Source organism: Oncorhynchus masou, chromosome 13 (genome assembly GCF_036934945.1).
Source record: "Oncorhynchus masou masou isolate Uvic2021 chromosome 13, UVic_Omas_1.1, whole genome shotgun sequence".
Classification (NCBI taxonomy): domain Eukaryota; kingdom Metazoa; phylum Chordata; class Actinopteri; order Salmoniformes; family Salmonidae; genus Oncorhynchus; species Oncorhynchus masou.
In genome coordinates, this window is record NC_088224.1 from 50,085,249 (window position 1) to 50,100,973 (window position 15,725).

Here is a 15,725-nt window from a genome sequence, read left to right on the forward strand (position 1 = left end):
CTTAAAAACTACAAAGAGTCACTCATTGGCCCCATTACTAAGGTCACCAACACATCTATTGGTCTGGGGGTGTTTCCAAGGGTATGTAAGTCGGCCATAGTAACGGCCATCTTTAAATCGGGTGACCTTGCTGACGTGAGTAACTACAGGCCCATTAGTATACCACCCGTGGTGTTGAAGGTTGTTGAAAAGTGTGTAGCAGAACAACTGATTGCCCACCTCAACAACAGCCCCTTCACATTACACTCCATGCAGTTTGGCTTCAGAGCAAAACACTCCACAGAAACGGCCAACTGATTTCTTCTGGAAAATGTGAAGTCCAAGATGGACAAAGGGGGTGTTGTTGGGGATGTGTTTCTGGACCTAAGGAAGGCTTTTGATATTGTTAACCATTAGATTCTCATCACAAAATTGTCCAAGTACAAGTTTTCCCCAGATGCCTTGAGATGGATGAAATCCTACCTTGAAGGCAGAACTCAGTGTGTCAGAGTAAGCAATGAGCTGTCGCCCACTCTTAGCTATGATTTGGGCGTGCCCAAAGGGTCAATACGGGGGCCCCTCCTGTTTAGCCTGTACATTAATGATCTGCCTTCTGTCTGTACTGGGTCTGAAGTTCAAATGTATGCAGATGATACAGTGATATATTTGCATGCAAAGAGCAAACAACAAGCTGCACAAGAACTCACTACTGTAATGGTCCAGGTTACAAAGTGGCTCAGTGACTCGTGTTTGCATCTCAATGTGAAAAAAACTCTGCATTTTCTTCACAAAGAGGGCAACAGATGCTACTGAACCAGATTTGTGTCAGGGGAGAAGCTCCAGGTGGTATCTGATTTTAAGTACCTTGGCATCATACTTGATTCCAACCTCTCTAATAAAAAGCATGTGAAAAAGGTAATTAAAATAACCAAATTCAACCTAGCTAATTTCCGATTTATACGATTTTTTTGACTGCAGAGGTAGCAAAACTGTACTTCAAATCTATGATACTCCCCCACTTAACATACTGCTTGACTAGTAGGGCCCAAGCTTGCTGTACAACATTAAAACCTATTCAGTCTGTCTACAAACAGGTGCTCAAAGTGCTTGATAGGAAGTCCAATAGCCGTCATCACTGTTACATCCTCAGAACTCATGAGCTCGTGAGTTGGGAAAATCTTGGAAACACTGTTGTTTTTATGAATTTTGTCTTGTTGCTTTTTGTGCTATGTTGCTCTGTCTGTATGCTATGTCTTGCTTGTCCTATGTTGCTCTGCGTGTGCTCACTGCTCAATTATTGTCTGTATTGTTATTGTAATTGTTTTTAATAACCTGACCAGGGACTGCGATTGAAAATTAGCCGGCTGGCTAAAACTGGCCCTTTTACTGAAAGTTGACTAATGTGCACTGTTCCTGTAAAAAATGTAATAAATTCAAACTCAAACACACGATAGCATCCGTACTATACACCCGTACACATGGATTCCGTACTGTATATATGTGGTAGTGGTGGAGTAAGGGCCTAAGGGCACACGGTCTGTGAATGTATTGAAATTAAATGTATAAACTGCCTTCATTTGGATTCATTTGCCTTGGCAGCAGTTAATGGTAATAAATAAAAATACAAATCTTGTTTTTATTTGAGCTTTTCAATGGCAAAGGGCATGTCTGTCTTGTCATACTGTTAACCTGTTGACTACAATCAGTTGTAACAGGACTAAAATGTTAAAAGAAAAATATTCAACTTTGAAGTAAAATCACTTTAATACACAATGGTCTATGTTTGGCAATGTGTTGTTGCATATTTCTAAAGTGGTGTTGGTGCATATACATTTCTGGCAACCATTCCGTGTTACACAGGAGTGAAAATATCTGAATTCTCATATTTCTTTTCTACAATATATACCAAACAATTGAAAAACATCATAGGCAATAGTATTCACTTCAATTGCAGTTTTCACATGTTGCGTTAAATATAAAAATGAATAACATTGTCATTTTATTTTCACTGATCTGCACATCCTATCCTAAATATAGAAATTTTCTAAAATGAATTTCTGCTTGAATGCATACATATTCACCCCCTATCCTGTGGCAAACCTAATCCATTCAAAATTGCAGTAATGTCTTTTAACAAGTCACTAAATAAATGTAATGGAGTCCATCTCTTTGTGCAACAACATTTGTTTACATTATTTCAGAATAAATACCCATATTTGTGAAAGATTTCAAGCAAATATTTAACCTCAAAGCTACCCTGGAGCGTTCAGAACATCCATTAATATATTTATAGGCAGGTACAGATCAGAAGAGGGTCCTTTAAGCATGGTCAAGTTAATAATTAAGCTGTGAATGATTTATCACATGCCCCATACGACACAAAGATCTGTCCATCTATCCTAACTGAGCTGCCGGAGAGGAAGGTAATGCAATGTCACCGCGAGGCCATGGTGATTGTGAAATAGCTAGAGTTCCTTGGCTCAGATGGGGGGGAAAAAGATAAACAACATTGCAGTCACTCCACAATACTAGCAGAGTCAAAAGAAAAATGGTCCAAAGCCCAGGTAAAACATATTCAGTCTGTTGTACGCCTGGATAAGAGTTTCACATTTTACCAGGACAATAACCCAGAATAAGACCAATGTTTACATACACCTTAGCCAACTACATTTAAACTCAGTTTTTCACAATTCCTGACATTTAATCCAAGTACAAATTCCCTGTTTTAGGTCAGTTAGGCCACTTTATTTTAAGAATGTGAAATGTCAGAATAATAGCTGTTATTTCTTTCATCACATTCCCAGTGGGTCAGAAGTGTACATACACTCAATTAGTATTTGGTAGAATTGCCTTTAAATTATTTAATTTGGGTCAAACATTTCGGGTAGCCTTCCACAAGCTTCCCACAATAAGTTGGGTGAATTTTGGCCCATTCCTCCAGACAGAGCTGGTGCAACTAAGTCATGTTTGTAGGCCTCCTTGCTCGCACACGCTTTTTCAGTTCTGCCTACACATTTTCTATAGGATTGAGGTCAGGGCTTTGTGATGGCAACTCCAATACCTTGACTTTGTTGTCCTTAAGCCATTTTGCCACAACTTTGGAAGTACGCTTGGGGTCATTGACCATTTGGAAGACCCATTTGTAACCAAGCTTTAACTGATGTCTTGAGATGTTGCTTCAATGTCTCCACATCATTTTCCTACCTCTGTCACGTTCTGACCTTAGTTCCTTTGTTTTGTTTTTTGTTTTAGTATGGTCAGGGTGTGAGTTGGGTGGGTTGTCTATGTTAGTTTGTCTATAATTTTCTATTTCTGTGTTTGGCCTGGTATGGTTCTCAATCAGAGGCAGCTGTCAATCGTTGTCCCTGATTGAGAACCATATTTAGGTAGCCTGTTTTCCATTGTGTTTTGTGGGTGGTTGTTTCCTGTTTTGTTGTTTTGTTTCACCTTTCAGGACTGTTTGTTTGTCGTGTTTGTTGTTTTGTCTAGTGTTGCATAATTCATTAAATAATATGAACACTTACCACGCTGCACCTTGGTCCAGACGAGAAGCGTTACAACCTCATGATACCATCTATTTTGTGAAGTGCACCAGTCCCTCCTGCAGCAGATCATCCCCACAATATGATGCTGCCACCCCCATGCTTCATGGTTGGGATGGTGTTCTTCGGCTTGCATGCCACCCCCTTTCTCCTCCAAACATAACGATGGTCATTATGTCCAAACATTTCTATTTTTGTTTCATCAGACCAGAGGACATTTCTCCAAAAAGTACAATAGTCTGGCTTTTTTTATGGTGGTTTTTGGAGCAGTGGCTTCTTCCTTGCTGAGCGGCCATTCAGGTTATGTCGATTTACTGTAGGACTCGTTTTACTGTGGATATAGATACTTTTGTACCTGTTTCTTCCAGCATCTTCACAAGGTCCTGTTGTTCTGGGATTGATTTGCACTTTTCGCACCAAAGTACGTTCATCTCTAGGAGACAGAACGTGTCGCCTTCCTGAGCGGTATGACAGCTTCGTGGTCCCATGGTGTTTATACTTGCATACTATTGTTTGTACAGATGAACGTGGTACCTTCAGGCATTTGGAAATTGCTCCCAAGGATGAACCAGACTTGTGGAGGTCTACAATTGTTTTTCTGAGGTCTTGGCTGATTTCTTTTGATTTTCCCATGATGTCAAGCAAAGAGCCACTGAGTTTGAAGGTAGGCCTTGAAATACATCCACTGGTACACCTCCAATTGACTCAAATTATGTCAATTAGCCCATCATGCTTCTTAAGACATGATATTCTGGAATTATCCAAGCTGTTTAAAGGCACAGTCAACTTAGTGTATGGTAACTTCTGACCCACTGGAATTGTGATACAGTGAATTATAAGTGAAATTATCTGACCGTAAACAATTGTTGGAAAAAATATTTGTGTAATGCACAAAGTAGATGTCATAACCGACTTACCAAAACTATAGTTTGTTAACAAGAAATTTGTGGAGTGGTTGAAAAACTAGTTTTAATGACTCCAACCAAAGTGTATGTAAACTTCCGACTTTAACTATATCTTATAAAAGTTTAATTCGAGATATAGGAACTCGTTAAATACGTTTTCCCCCTGGTGCCCCAAGTTACTGAGTTAATTGTTACACAAGTAATTTAATCACATACTAATTAAATAATAATTAATTGATTTGATAAGATAACAGTCATCGCATTAATGATAGTCACGTCACAACAACGGATGACTGTTCAATAGTTTATAGATGCATGTCTGAGAATGTGGACACGATCAGAATGTGGACAAGACCAGGATGCATGTTAGAACCAGGCATAAACGGGGCTTGAGTGCCCTAATATCAGTTCTGAATTAAAGCTGCGAATACTTTCCGTAAGTACTGTACACACAGTGATAGCTGCATCATATTTCCACCATTTTTCTCAAAACATATTAATAGAAATATCAACTCTGTCCTAGACACTTTACAAAGTGAGATATATCAATACAACAACTGCATGGAAATGACAGTCATCACGTTTAAAGGGTGAGCAAAGCTAGTCTTTTCTGTCTGGATCTTAAAGTCTGATGTCCTTGATGATGAATGAAGTATTAAGATTGAGCGCTGGGGTCTATCCCATTTATGACCTGGGGAGTACTGTCAGAGTACAGCCTGCTTAAAGGTAGACTCAGCTATATGATATCATCCTACAAACCGGGGAAACTTCCTGTTTACAGACATTAACAACAGAATTTCAATCTGCCAATACTGACACTATTGGCTCGAGACTAGAGGGTTGTTTCCATTGGTAAATTATCTGTTGATTCTAAGGTTAAACTCAAGGAAGGTTTTCTGTTTTCTGTTGGGGTTTTTTATTTTAGGGAAAGGGGGATACCTAGTCAGTTGTACAACTGAATGTCTTCAACTGAAATGTTTCTTCCGCATTTAACCCAACCCCTCTGAACCAGAGCTCACAACCCCTGAATGAATATGGTCCAATATGTGGCAGTCTTGGCAGATTTTAAATATCAGGAAGTCGTCATCGTGTATGATGATGTCAAATTGCTGAGTTCCCTTTTAATATTATAATTGTTGCCACCTGCATTCCACTGCGGCTAGCGGAGAGGCACATGTGGCACAGCTGTGGGTTCGTCCTCTTTTCCTCCATGCGTTATACTTTCCTTCCCAGCTCTCATTCTTCCCTTCCTTCACTCACTCCGTTCAGCTCAACTGTTGGAGGGCTGTTCAGGCTTCAGCCGGATGGCCCAGGAGTTTGCAGAGACCACATTGCCGCTACGATGGACGCGACACGTGTAAGTGCCCTCGTTAAACTCGTTGGCAACGATGCGGAGGTCGCGGCCCTTCATGATGATGTAGCCGGGGATAGAGATTAGGAGCTGTTCTCCATCCTTATACCAGCTGGAGCAAGGTCAAAGGTCATACCAGGGATGAGCACGGGGAGAGAGGAATCAATCATTCAAATGTCCAACAACCTTTGCCAGAAACATAGTCACAGTAAAATAATAAATACTCCCATAAAAAGACCTGACAGAGCAATGGGAGAATCTGACCATTAATTATGGTATATAGTGGTCTGAAATTTGGACAAGCCGTCTGCCCCTGCCTCTGGATCACTTGTATTGAGTACTGCCATTATGTGCATTGGTTCGAATCCAACCCACTGTTCTATCACCATCTCTCCTCCATCTACTTCTCTCGCTCTCTATCCTGTCCAATAAACACCAAAAATATGATTTGTACGTTACTGTATTTAGACTATTCTCTCACCTGACTTTAGGAGGCGATCTAGGATTCTTCGTCCCACAGCGGAAGCCCACAACCTTTCCACGAGGAACCATCTTGACCTTGACGTTGGAAGGCAGTGGAGTTGGCGTGGTAACGGCCTCAAGAGGCTCTACAGGAAGTGAGTGAAATACCAGGACAGTCATGATACTTCCCCCACAAGATAGGCCTAATATTCCTCTGTGGGTTTTTCTCAGTTAATCTTTCCTCAATTGCTCGCATCCTATTTCCTCTCCTCCTTCTCAAAACAAACCGGAGGAGAAGGTCTAAGGGGAGAGACCTTGGACGTTCTCCTCCAATATGGTTGAGAAAGAGGAGAGAAGATATGATGCGAGGATTTGTGTAAAGATGAGTCTATTTGGGGATAAAACATATGCCACAGAAGTGATATCAGTACAGTAGGACAAGGGAGGACACAGAACACAGAGTTGGGCAAACTAAAGCCTGAATTTGTGCAACATAACACAAGGTTTAAGCATTTTAGTTATCCGTTTCGCAAATGTCATCCAAAGCTTCTTACAAACCCAGGCAGGTCCAAAATCAAATCTCTCAAAACCAGGCTAGATCCACATTTAAATATTGAGTCCTGATCCATTTGCTGGCTTAAGACAGTCCTAAAAACATGCTGTTAATAGATGTAGATACATGGAGAATGCAACTTTACATTCAATATAAAATCCAACTGGTGAACTGCAGTGTACTTAAATTAATGTACAATCAGGAGTGGACAATATGCCTGTCTGACCATAGCAGAGGTCGCAGCGGCGGGCACAGTGTTTCTTCATGAAGCTCTTCCTCCTTTCGCAGAAGCCAAGGCGAGCCCATGGATCACATACGCGCTTCTTGTCTGTGCATCCTGGAATACAACACACATATAGACATTTGTGGTATTAACGTTTTCTTAGTGTTATGTCTTATACCTGTGTAATAAAACAAATTACTTGTGTATCAACAACATTGTATTAACACGTCACATGGTACTGGGGTATTTGTCTTGTTATTGTGTTGTAATTGCACAATGAGTTGAGCGGGAATTGGGGGAATAGAGAATATGTTAATACAATGTTAAGACAATGTTAATACAATGTTAGAAACTACATCATTACAATACATGTATATATATATAAAGTCTTAATGTATCCTCGCACACAAACAAAAAAACATATGATTGATCTGAGTGTTCCTTCACCATAGAGGCGCTGGATTCCCCAGATGTCGTCCTGGGCAATGTTCCTCTGGCCCGTGTAGGTGGCATTGGGGTGCATCAGGGCCTGGGGGTCACGGGAGTGCCACAGTCCCAGGGCGTGCCCGATCTCATGAGCCGCAACCTGTACCAGGTCATTCAACCATACACCTGGGGAAGGGAATAGAAACAATTAAGCAGGTACACAACTTATATCAAAGGACAAGGGGGATTGGGATCCCTGGGTAGAATACGTAGGGTCATTATAGACGTGATCATGGTTGAGGAAACTTAAAGATTCTAGAATGGTGTGTTGGTATATACAGGTAACTGCCCAAAAAAAGGAAACACAAGTAAATGAGAGTGTGTGTGTGTGTGTGTGTGGTATTTCTCGTGGAAGAATGTTGTCGAAACCCTCCAATAGAGTTCCAGACACTTGTAGAATTTATGCCAGAGGCATCATGCTCATAGGCGACACAAGTGCACATGCCACCTCAGATTTGTCCAGTTCAAAAATATACATATACACTATAAATACAAAGACATGTGGACACCCCTTCAAATTAGTGGATTCAGCTATTTCAGCCCCACCCATTGCTGACAGGTGTATAAAATCAAGCACACAGCCATGCAATATCCATAGACAAACATTGGCAGTACAATGGCCTTACTGAAGAGCTCAGTGACTTTCAACGTGGCACCGTCACAGAATGCCACCTTTCCAACAAGTTGGTTCGTAAAATTTCTGCCCTGCTAGAGCTGCCCCTGTCAACTGTAAGTTCTGTATAATGTGAAGTGGAAACATCTTGGAGCAACAACGGCTCAAATGCAAAGTGGTAGGCCACACAAGGTCACAGAATGGGACCGGCAAGTGCTGAAGCACGTAGCGTGTAAAAATCGTCTGACCTCGGTTGCAACACTGACTAACGCGTTCCAAACGGCCTCTAGAAGCAATGTCAGCACAATAACTGTTTGTCTGGAGCTTCATGAATTGGGTTTCCATGGCCGAGCAGATGCTCACAAGCCTAAGATCATCATGCGCAATGCCAAGCCTCGGCTGGAGAGGTGTAAAGCTCCCCACCATTGGACTCAGTGGAAACGCGTTCTTTGGAGTGATGAATCTAGCTTCACCATCTGGCTGTTCGATGGACAAATCTGGGTTTGGCGGATGCATAGTGCCAACTGTAAAGTTTGGTGGATGAGGAATAATGCAATTCTAGAGGATTCTGTGCTTCCAGCTTTGTGGCAACAGTTTGGGGAAGGCCTTTTCCTGTTTCAGCATGACAATGCCCCTGTGCACAAAGTGGGGTCCATACAGAAATGGTTTGTCGAGATCTGTGTGGAAGAACGTGACAGGCCTGCACAGAGGCCTGACCTCAAACTCATTGAACACCTTGGGATGAATTTGAATGCCGGCTAAGATTCAGGTCTAATCACACAACATCAGTGCCCGACCTCATGTTCTTGTGGCTGAATGGAAGCAAGTCCCCGCAGCAATATTCCAACAGCTCATGGAAAGCCTTCCCAGAAGAGTGGAGGCTGTTATAGCAGCAAAGGGGGGGGGCAACTCCATATTAATAACCATGATTTTGGAATGAAATGTTTGATGAGCAGATGTTCACATACTTTTTGTCATTTTTTTATTTTTTATTTTACCTTTATTTTACTAGGCAAGTCAGTTAAGAACAAATTCTTATTTTCAATGACGGCCTAGGAACAGTGGGTTAAACTGCCTGTTCAGGGGCAGAACGACAGATTTTGTACCTTGTCAGCTCGGGGATTTGAATTTGCAACCTTTCGGTTACTAGTCCAGTGCTCTAACCACGAGGCTACCCTGCCGCCCCATGTGGAGTATATAGTGCCTTCAGAAAGTCTTCACATTCCTTGACATTTTCCACATTTGGTTGTGTTACAGCCTGCATTTAAAATGGATTCAATTGAGATTTTGTGTCACTGATCTACACACAACACCCCATAATGTCAAAGTGGATGTCACGCCCTGGTCGAAATATATTATGTTTATTCTTCATTTATTCGGTCAGGCCAGGGTGTGACATGGGTTTATTTGTGGTGTGTTTCGTCTTGGGGTTGTGTGGGGTGTATAGCATAGTCTATGGCTGCCTGAGGCGGTTCTCAATCAGAGTCAGGTGATTATCGTTGTCTCTGATTGGCAACCATATTTAGGCAGCCATATTCTTTGTGTGCTTTCGTGGGTGATTGTTCCTGTCTCTGTGTCTTCACCAGATAGGACTGTTTAGGTTTTCGTTCCGTTTGTTGTTTTTTGTTCATGTTCAGTTATTTCACGTCTAGTCTACTTTCATTCAATAAACATGAGTAACCATCACACTGCATTTTGGTCCGCTCCTCCTTCAACAGAAGAAAGCCATTACAGAATCACCCACCACAACAGGACCAAGTGGCGTGGTGACAAGCAGCGGCAGCAGAAGCAGCGAAAGGAGGAATGGACATGGGAAGACGTTTTGGAAGGCAAGGGTTGTTACACTTGGGAGGAGATACTGGCTGGAAGAGATCGCCTCCCATGGGAACAGGTGTAGGCACTTAGGAGAGCAGAGGCAGCCGGAGAGAGGAGCCGGCGATACGAGGGAACACGGTTGGCCAGGAAGCCCGAGAGTCAGCCCCAAAAATTTCTTGGGGGGGGGCTCAGGGAGAGTGTGGCAGAGTCGGGAGTCAGACCTGAGCCAACTCTCCCTGTTTATCGTGAGGAGCCAAGGAGTAGACCAGAACCAGAACAGGTGTTGGAGGTGAGCGAAGCAGAGACTGTGAAGGAGTTAATGGGGAAATTGGAGAAGAGAGAAATGAGGGAGTTGCTGTGTTGGTGCTTTTTGCATGGACGGAACGTGTCAGGGATTTGATGGCACCTGGGTCAGCGCTCCATTCTCGTCCTGAGGTGCGTGTTAGTCGGCTGGTGAAGTTGGTGCCAGCCTCACGCACCAGGCCTCCTGTGCACATCCCTAGCCTTGCACGTCCTGTGCCAACACTGCTCTCAAGATCTCCAGTACGCCTTCACGGTCTAGCCCATCCTGTGCCACCTCCACACACCAGCCCTCCGGTGGCAGCTCCCCGCACCAGGCTTCCTGTGCGTGTCCTCGGCCCAGTACCACCAGTGCCAGCACCACGCATGAGGCCTACAGTGCGCCTCGCCTCTCCAGCGCTACCGGAGCCTTTCTCCTCTCCTGCGCTGCCAGAGTCTCCCGCCTGTTTAGCGCAGCCAGAGCCTTCCTCCTCTACAGCGCTGCTGGAGTCTCTCGCCTGTTTAGCGCAGCCCGAGCTGTCAGTCTGCATGGAGCAGCCAGAGCTGTCAGTCTGCATGGAGCAGCCAGAGCTGTCAGTCTACATGGAGCAGCCAGAGCTGTCAGTCTACATGGAGCAGCCAGAGCTGTCAGTCTACATGGAGCAGCCAGAGCTGTCAGTCTACATGGAGCAGCCAGAGCTGTCAGTCTACATGGAGCAGCCAGAGCTGTCAGTCTACAAGGAGCATCCAGAGCTGTCAGTCTTCATGGAACAGCCAGAGCTGTCAGTCTGCATGGAGCATCCGGAGATGCCAGTCTGCATGGAGCTGTCAGTCTGCAAGGAGCTGTCAGTCTGCAAGGAGCTGCCAGTCTGCTTGGAGCTGCCAGTTTGCATGGAGCAGCCAGAGCTGTCAGTCTGCAAGAAGCCGCCAGAGCTGTCCGTCTACATGGAGCAGCCAGAGCCGCCAGTCAGCATGGAGCAGCCAGATCCGTCAGTCAGCCAGACTCTTCCAGATCTGCCAGTCAGCCAGACTCTTCCAGATCCGCCAGTCAGCCAGACTCTTCCAGATCCGCCAGTCAGCCAGACTCTTCCAGATCTGCCAGTCAGCCAGACTCTTCCAGATCCGCCAGTCAGCCAGACTCTTCCAGATCCGCCAGTCAGCCAGACTCTTCCAGATCCGCCAGTCAACCAGATTCTTCCAGATCCGCCAGTCAACCAGATTCTTCCAGATCCGCCAGTCAACCAGATTCTTCCAGATCTGCCAGTCAACTAGATTCTTCCAGATCTTCCAGTCAACCAGATTCTTCCAGATCTGCCAGTCAACCAGATTCTTCCAGATCTGCCAGTCAACCAGACTCTTTCAGATCTGCCAGTCAGCCAGGATCTGCCAGAACCGTCAACCAGCCAGGATCTGCCGGATCCAACTACCTGGCTGAGCTTCCTCTCAGTGCTGGGCTTCCTCTCAGTGCTGGGCTTCCTCTCAGTGCTGGGCTTCCTCTCAGTGCTGGGCTGCCCCTCTGTCCCGAGCTGCCCCTCTGTCCCGAGCTGCCCCTCTGTCCCGAGCTGCCCCTCTGTCCTGAGCTGCCCCTTTGTCCCGAGCTGCCCCTCTGTCCTGAGCTGCCCCTCTGTCCTGAGCTGCCCCTCTGTCCTGAGCTGCCCCTCTGTTCCGAGCTGCCCCTCAGTCCCGAGCTGCCCCTCAGTCCAGTGGGGTTCTGGGTGAGGACTACTAGGCCATGGTCGGCGGCGAAGGTGGACTATCCTAGGACGCAAGAAGGGGGGACTAAGACATTTATAGAGTGGGTTCCACGTCCCGCGCCGGAGCCGGAGCCGCCACCATGGACAGACGCCCACCCGGACCCTCCCTATTGTTTTGATGTGCGTCCGGGAGTCCGCACCTTGTGGGGGGGGGGTTCTGTCACGCCCTGGTCGAAATATATTATGTTTATTCTTCATTTATTCGGTCAGGCCAGAGTGTGACATGGGTTTATTTGTGGTGTGTTTCGTCTTGGGGTTGTGTGGGGTGTATAGCATAGTCTATGGCTGCCTGAGGCGGTTCTCAATCAGAGCCAGGTGATTATCGTTGTCTCTGATTGGGAACCATATTTAGGTAGCCATATTCTTTGAGTGCTTTCGTGGGTGATTGTTCCTGTCTCTGTGTCTTCACCAGATAGGACTGTTTAGGTTTTCGTTCCATTTGTTGTTTTTTGTTCATGTTCAGTTATTTCACGTCTAGTCTACTTTCATTCAATAAACATGAGTAACCATCACGCTGCATTTTGGTCCGCTCCTCCTTCAACAGAAGAAAGCCGTTACAGTGGAATTATGTTTTTAGAAAGGTTTACACATTAAATAAAAATGAAAAGCTTAAATGTCTTGAGTTAATAAGTATTCAACCCTTTTGTTATGGCAAGCCTAAATAAATTCAGCAGTGAAAATGTGCTTAACAAGTCACTTAATACGTTGCATGGACTCAATCTGTATGTAATAATAGTTTTAACATGATTTTTAAATGACTACCCCATTTCAGTACCCCACAGGGGTGGCAGGAACCTAGTGGTTAGAGCATTGGGCCAATAACCGAAAGGTTGCTGGATCAAATCCCTGAGCTGATAAGGTAAAAATCTGTCTTTCTGCCCCCTAACCCATTGTTCTCCAGTAGGCAGTCATTTTATATAAGAATTTGATCTTAACTGACTTGCCTAGCTAAATAAAAGTACAAAAATACAGTTGAAGTTGGGAAATTTACATACACCTTAGCCAAATATATTTAAACTGGGATTACATTTTTACTGGGATGAAATGTCAGGAATTGTGAAAAACTGAGTTGAAATGTATTTGGCTAAGGTGTATGTAAACTTCCAACTTCAACTGTATATATATACAATTTTCTGTAATGTCCTGCAGCTGAGAAAATAATTTAAACCTCAAAGATCAGGGAGGTTTTCCAATAGTTCTCAAAGAAGGGCACCTATTGGTAGATGGGTAAAAAAACCCATTGAATATCCCTTTGAGCATGATACAGTTATTAATTATACTTTGGATGGTGTATCAATATACCCAGTCACTACAAAGATACAGGCGCCCTTCCTAACTCAGTTGTGGGAGAGGAAGGAAACTGCTCAGAGATTTCACCATGAGGCCAATGTGACTTTAAAACAGTTACTGGGTTTAATGGCTGTGATAAGAGATAACTGAGGATGGAGTAACAATATTGTAGTTACTCCACAATACTAACATAAATGACAGAGTGAAAAGAATGAAGCCTGTACAGAATACAAATATTCCAACACATGCATTCTGTTTGTAATAAGGTACTAAAGTAATACTGCAAAGAATGTGGCAAAGAAATTCACTTTTTGTCCTGAATACAAAGCGTTATGTTCGGGGCAAACACAACACATCACCGAGTACCACTCTTCATATGTAAGCATGGTGGTGGCTGCAACATGTTATGAGTATGCTTGTCATCGGCAAGGACCAGGGAGTGTTTTAGGATTAAAATAAACGTAATAGAGCCAAGCACAGGCAGAATCCTAGAGGAAAACCTGGTTCAATCTGCATTCCAATAGACACTGGGAGGTGAATTCACCTTTCAGCAGGACATTTACCTAAAACACAAGGCCAAATAAACACCAAAGTTGCTTACCAAGACAATGTTGAATGTTCCTGAGTGGCGTAGTTACAGTTTTTAATTAAATAGGCTTGAAAATCTATGGCAAGACTTGTCTGTCTAGCAATGATCAACAACCAACTTGAAAGAGCTTGAATAATTATTTCAAGAATAATGGGCAAATATTGTACAATTCAGTTGTGCAAGGCTTTTGGAGACTTACCCAAAAAGACTCACAACTATAATCGCTGCCAAAGGTGATTTTAACATTTATTGACCCAGGGCGTTGTATACATATCTAATCAAGATATTTTATTTTCCATTAATGTGGCTAATAGTAGTACTAGCCTCTCTACACTGGCTTACTGTTAAGGCTAGGGCTGATTTCAAGGTTTTACTGATAACCTACAAAGCATTACATAGGTTTGCTCCTACCTATCTCTCTGATTTGGTCCTGCCGTACGTACGCTGCCGTCACAAGACAAAGGCCTCCTTATTGTCCCTAGAATGTCTAAGCAAACAGCTGGAGGCAGGGCCTTCTCCTATAGAGCTCCATTTTTATGGAATGGTCTGCCTTCCCATGTGAGAGACGTCTTTACTGAAGACTCATCACTTTAGTAGGTCCTATGATTGAGTGTAGTCTAGCCCAGGGGTGCAAGGTGAACGGCAAGGCACTGGAGCGACGAACTACGCTTGCTGTCTCTGCCTGGCCAGCTCCCCTCTCTCCACTGGGATTCTCTGCCTCTGACCCTATTACAGGGGCTGAGTCACTGGCTTACTGGTGCTCTTCCATGCCATCCCTAGGAGGGGTGCGTCACTTGAGTGGTTTGAGACACTGACGTGATCTTCCTGTCCCTTGAGCTTGTGTGGTGGAGGAGATCTTTGTGGGCTATAAGCCTTGTCTAAGGGTAGTAAGTTGGTGGTCTGTTGATATCCCTCTAGTGGTGTGGGAGCTGTGCTTTGGAAAAGTGAGTGGTGTTATATCCTGCCAGGAGGTATCGGACAGGGCCACAGTGTCAACCCCCCCCCCCCCCCCCCCATTTCAACCTCCAGTATCAATGCTGCACTAGTCTATGTGCCGGAAGCTAGAATCAGTCTGTGTATTTCTGGTGTAATTATCCTGTCTTATCTGGTGTCCTGTGTGAATGTAAGTATGCTCCCTCTAATTCTCTCTCCCTCCCCTCCCGGAGGACATGAGCCCTAGGACCATGCCTCGGGACTACCTGGCCTGATGACTCCTGGATGTCCCCATTTCACCTGGTTGTGCTGCTGCACCATTTTCAACTGTTCTGCCTGCGGCTATGGAATCTTGACCTGTTTGCCAGACGTGCCACCTTGTCCCGGACCTGCTGTTTTCAACTCTCTCTCTCTACTGCGCCTACTGTCTCAACCTCTGAATGCTTGGCTATGAAAAGCCAACTGACCTTTACTCCTGTTGCACCCTTTACAACCACTGTGGTTATTATTTGACCCCGCTGGTCAACTATGAACATTTGAACTTCTTGAAGAACAATCTGGCCTTAATGGCCATGTACTCTTATAATTTCCATCCGGCATAGCCAGAAGAGGACTGGCCCACCCCTCAGAGCCTGGTTCCTCTCTAGGTTTCTTCATAGGTTTCTGCCTTTCTAGGGAGTTCTTCTGTACTTCTATATCTGCATTGCTTGCTGTTTGGTGTTTTAGGCTGGATTTCTGTATAGCACTTTGTGACGTCTGCTGATGTAAAAAGGGCTTTATAAATACATTTGATTGATAGACTAATAAAATATTTTGGGGGGAGAAAAAAATACACTTTGTTGAGAAAGAATGACAATTAAATCCATTTTAAATCCACTTTGTAACACAATAAAATGTTGAAAAAGTCAAGCTGTGTGAATACTTTATGAAGGCAATGTATATACTGTATAT

The 15,725-nt window shown here is 44.1% G+C and overlaps 1 protein-coding gene across 1 annotated transcript in view; it reads right to left on the bottom strand.

The window, feature by feature from the left end:
* Positions 1–1,614: 1,614 nt before the first annotated feature.
* LOC135552499 (matrix metalloproteinase-23-like) overlaps positions 1,615–15,725 on the bottom strand; it is a 30,217-nt gene continuing 16,106 nt past the window's right edge. The window contains exons 5-8 of the mRNA XM_064984172.1: positions 7,463–7,627; positions 7,019–7,129; positions 6,259–6,385; positions 1,615–5,889 (exon numbers count right to left, since the gene is read on the bottom strand). Of these exons, the coding sequence (XP_064840244.1) occupies positions 5,697–5,889; positions 6,259–6,385; positions 7,019–7,129; positions 7,463–7,627 (596 nt within the window). The 3' untranslated portion in view covers positions 1,615–5,696. The remainder of the gene's footprint in view (positions 5,890–6,258; positions 6,386–7,018; positions 7,130–7,462; positions 7,628–15,725) is intronic.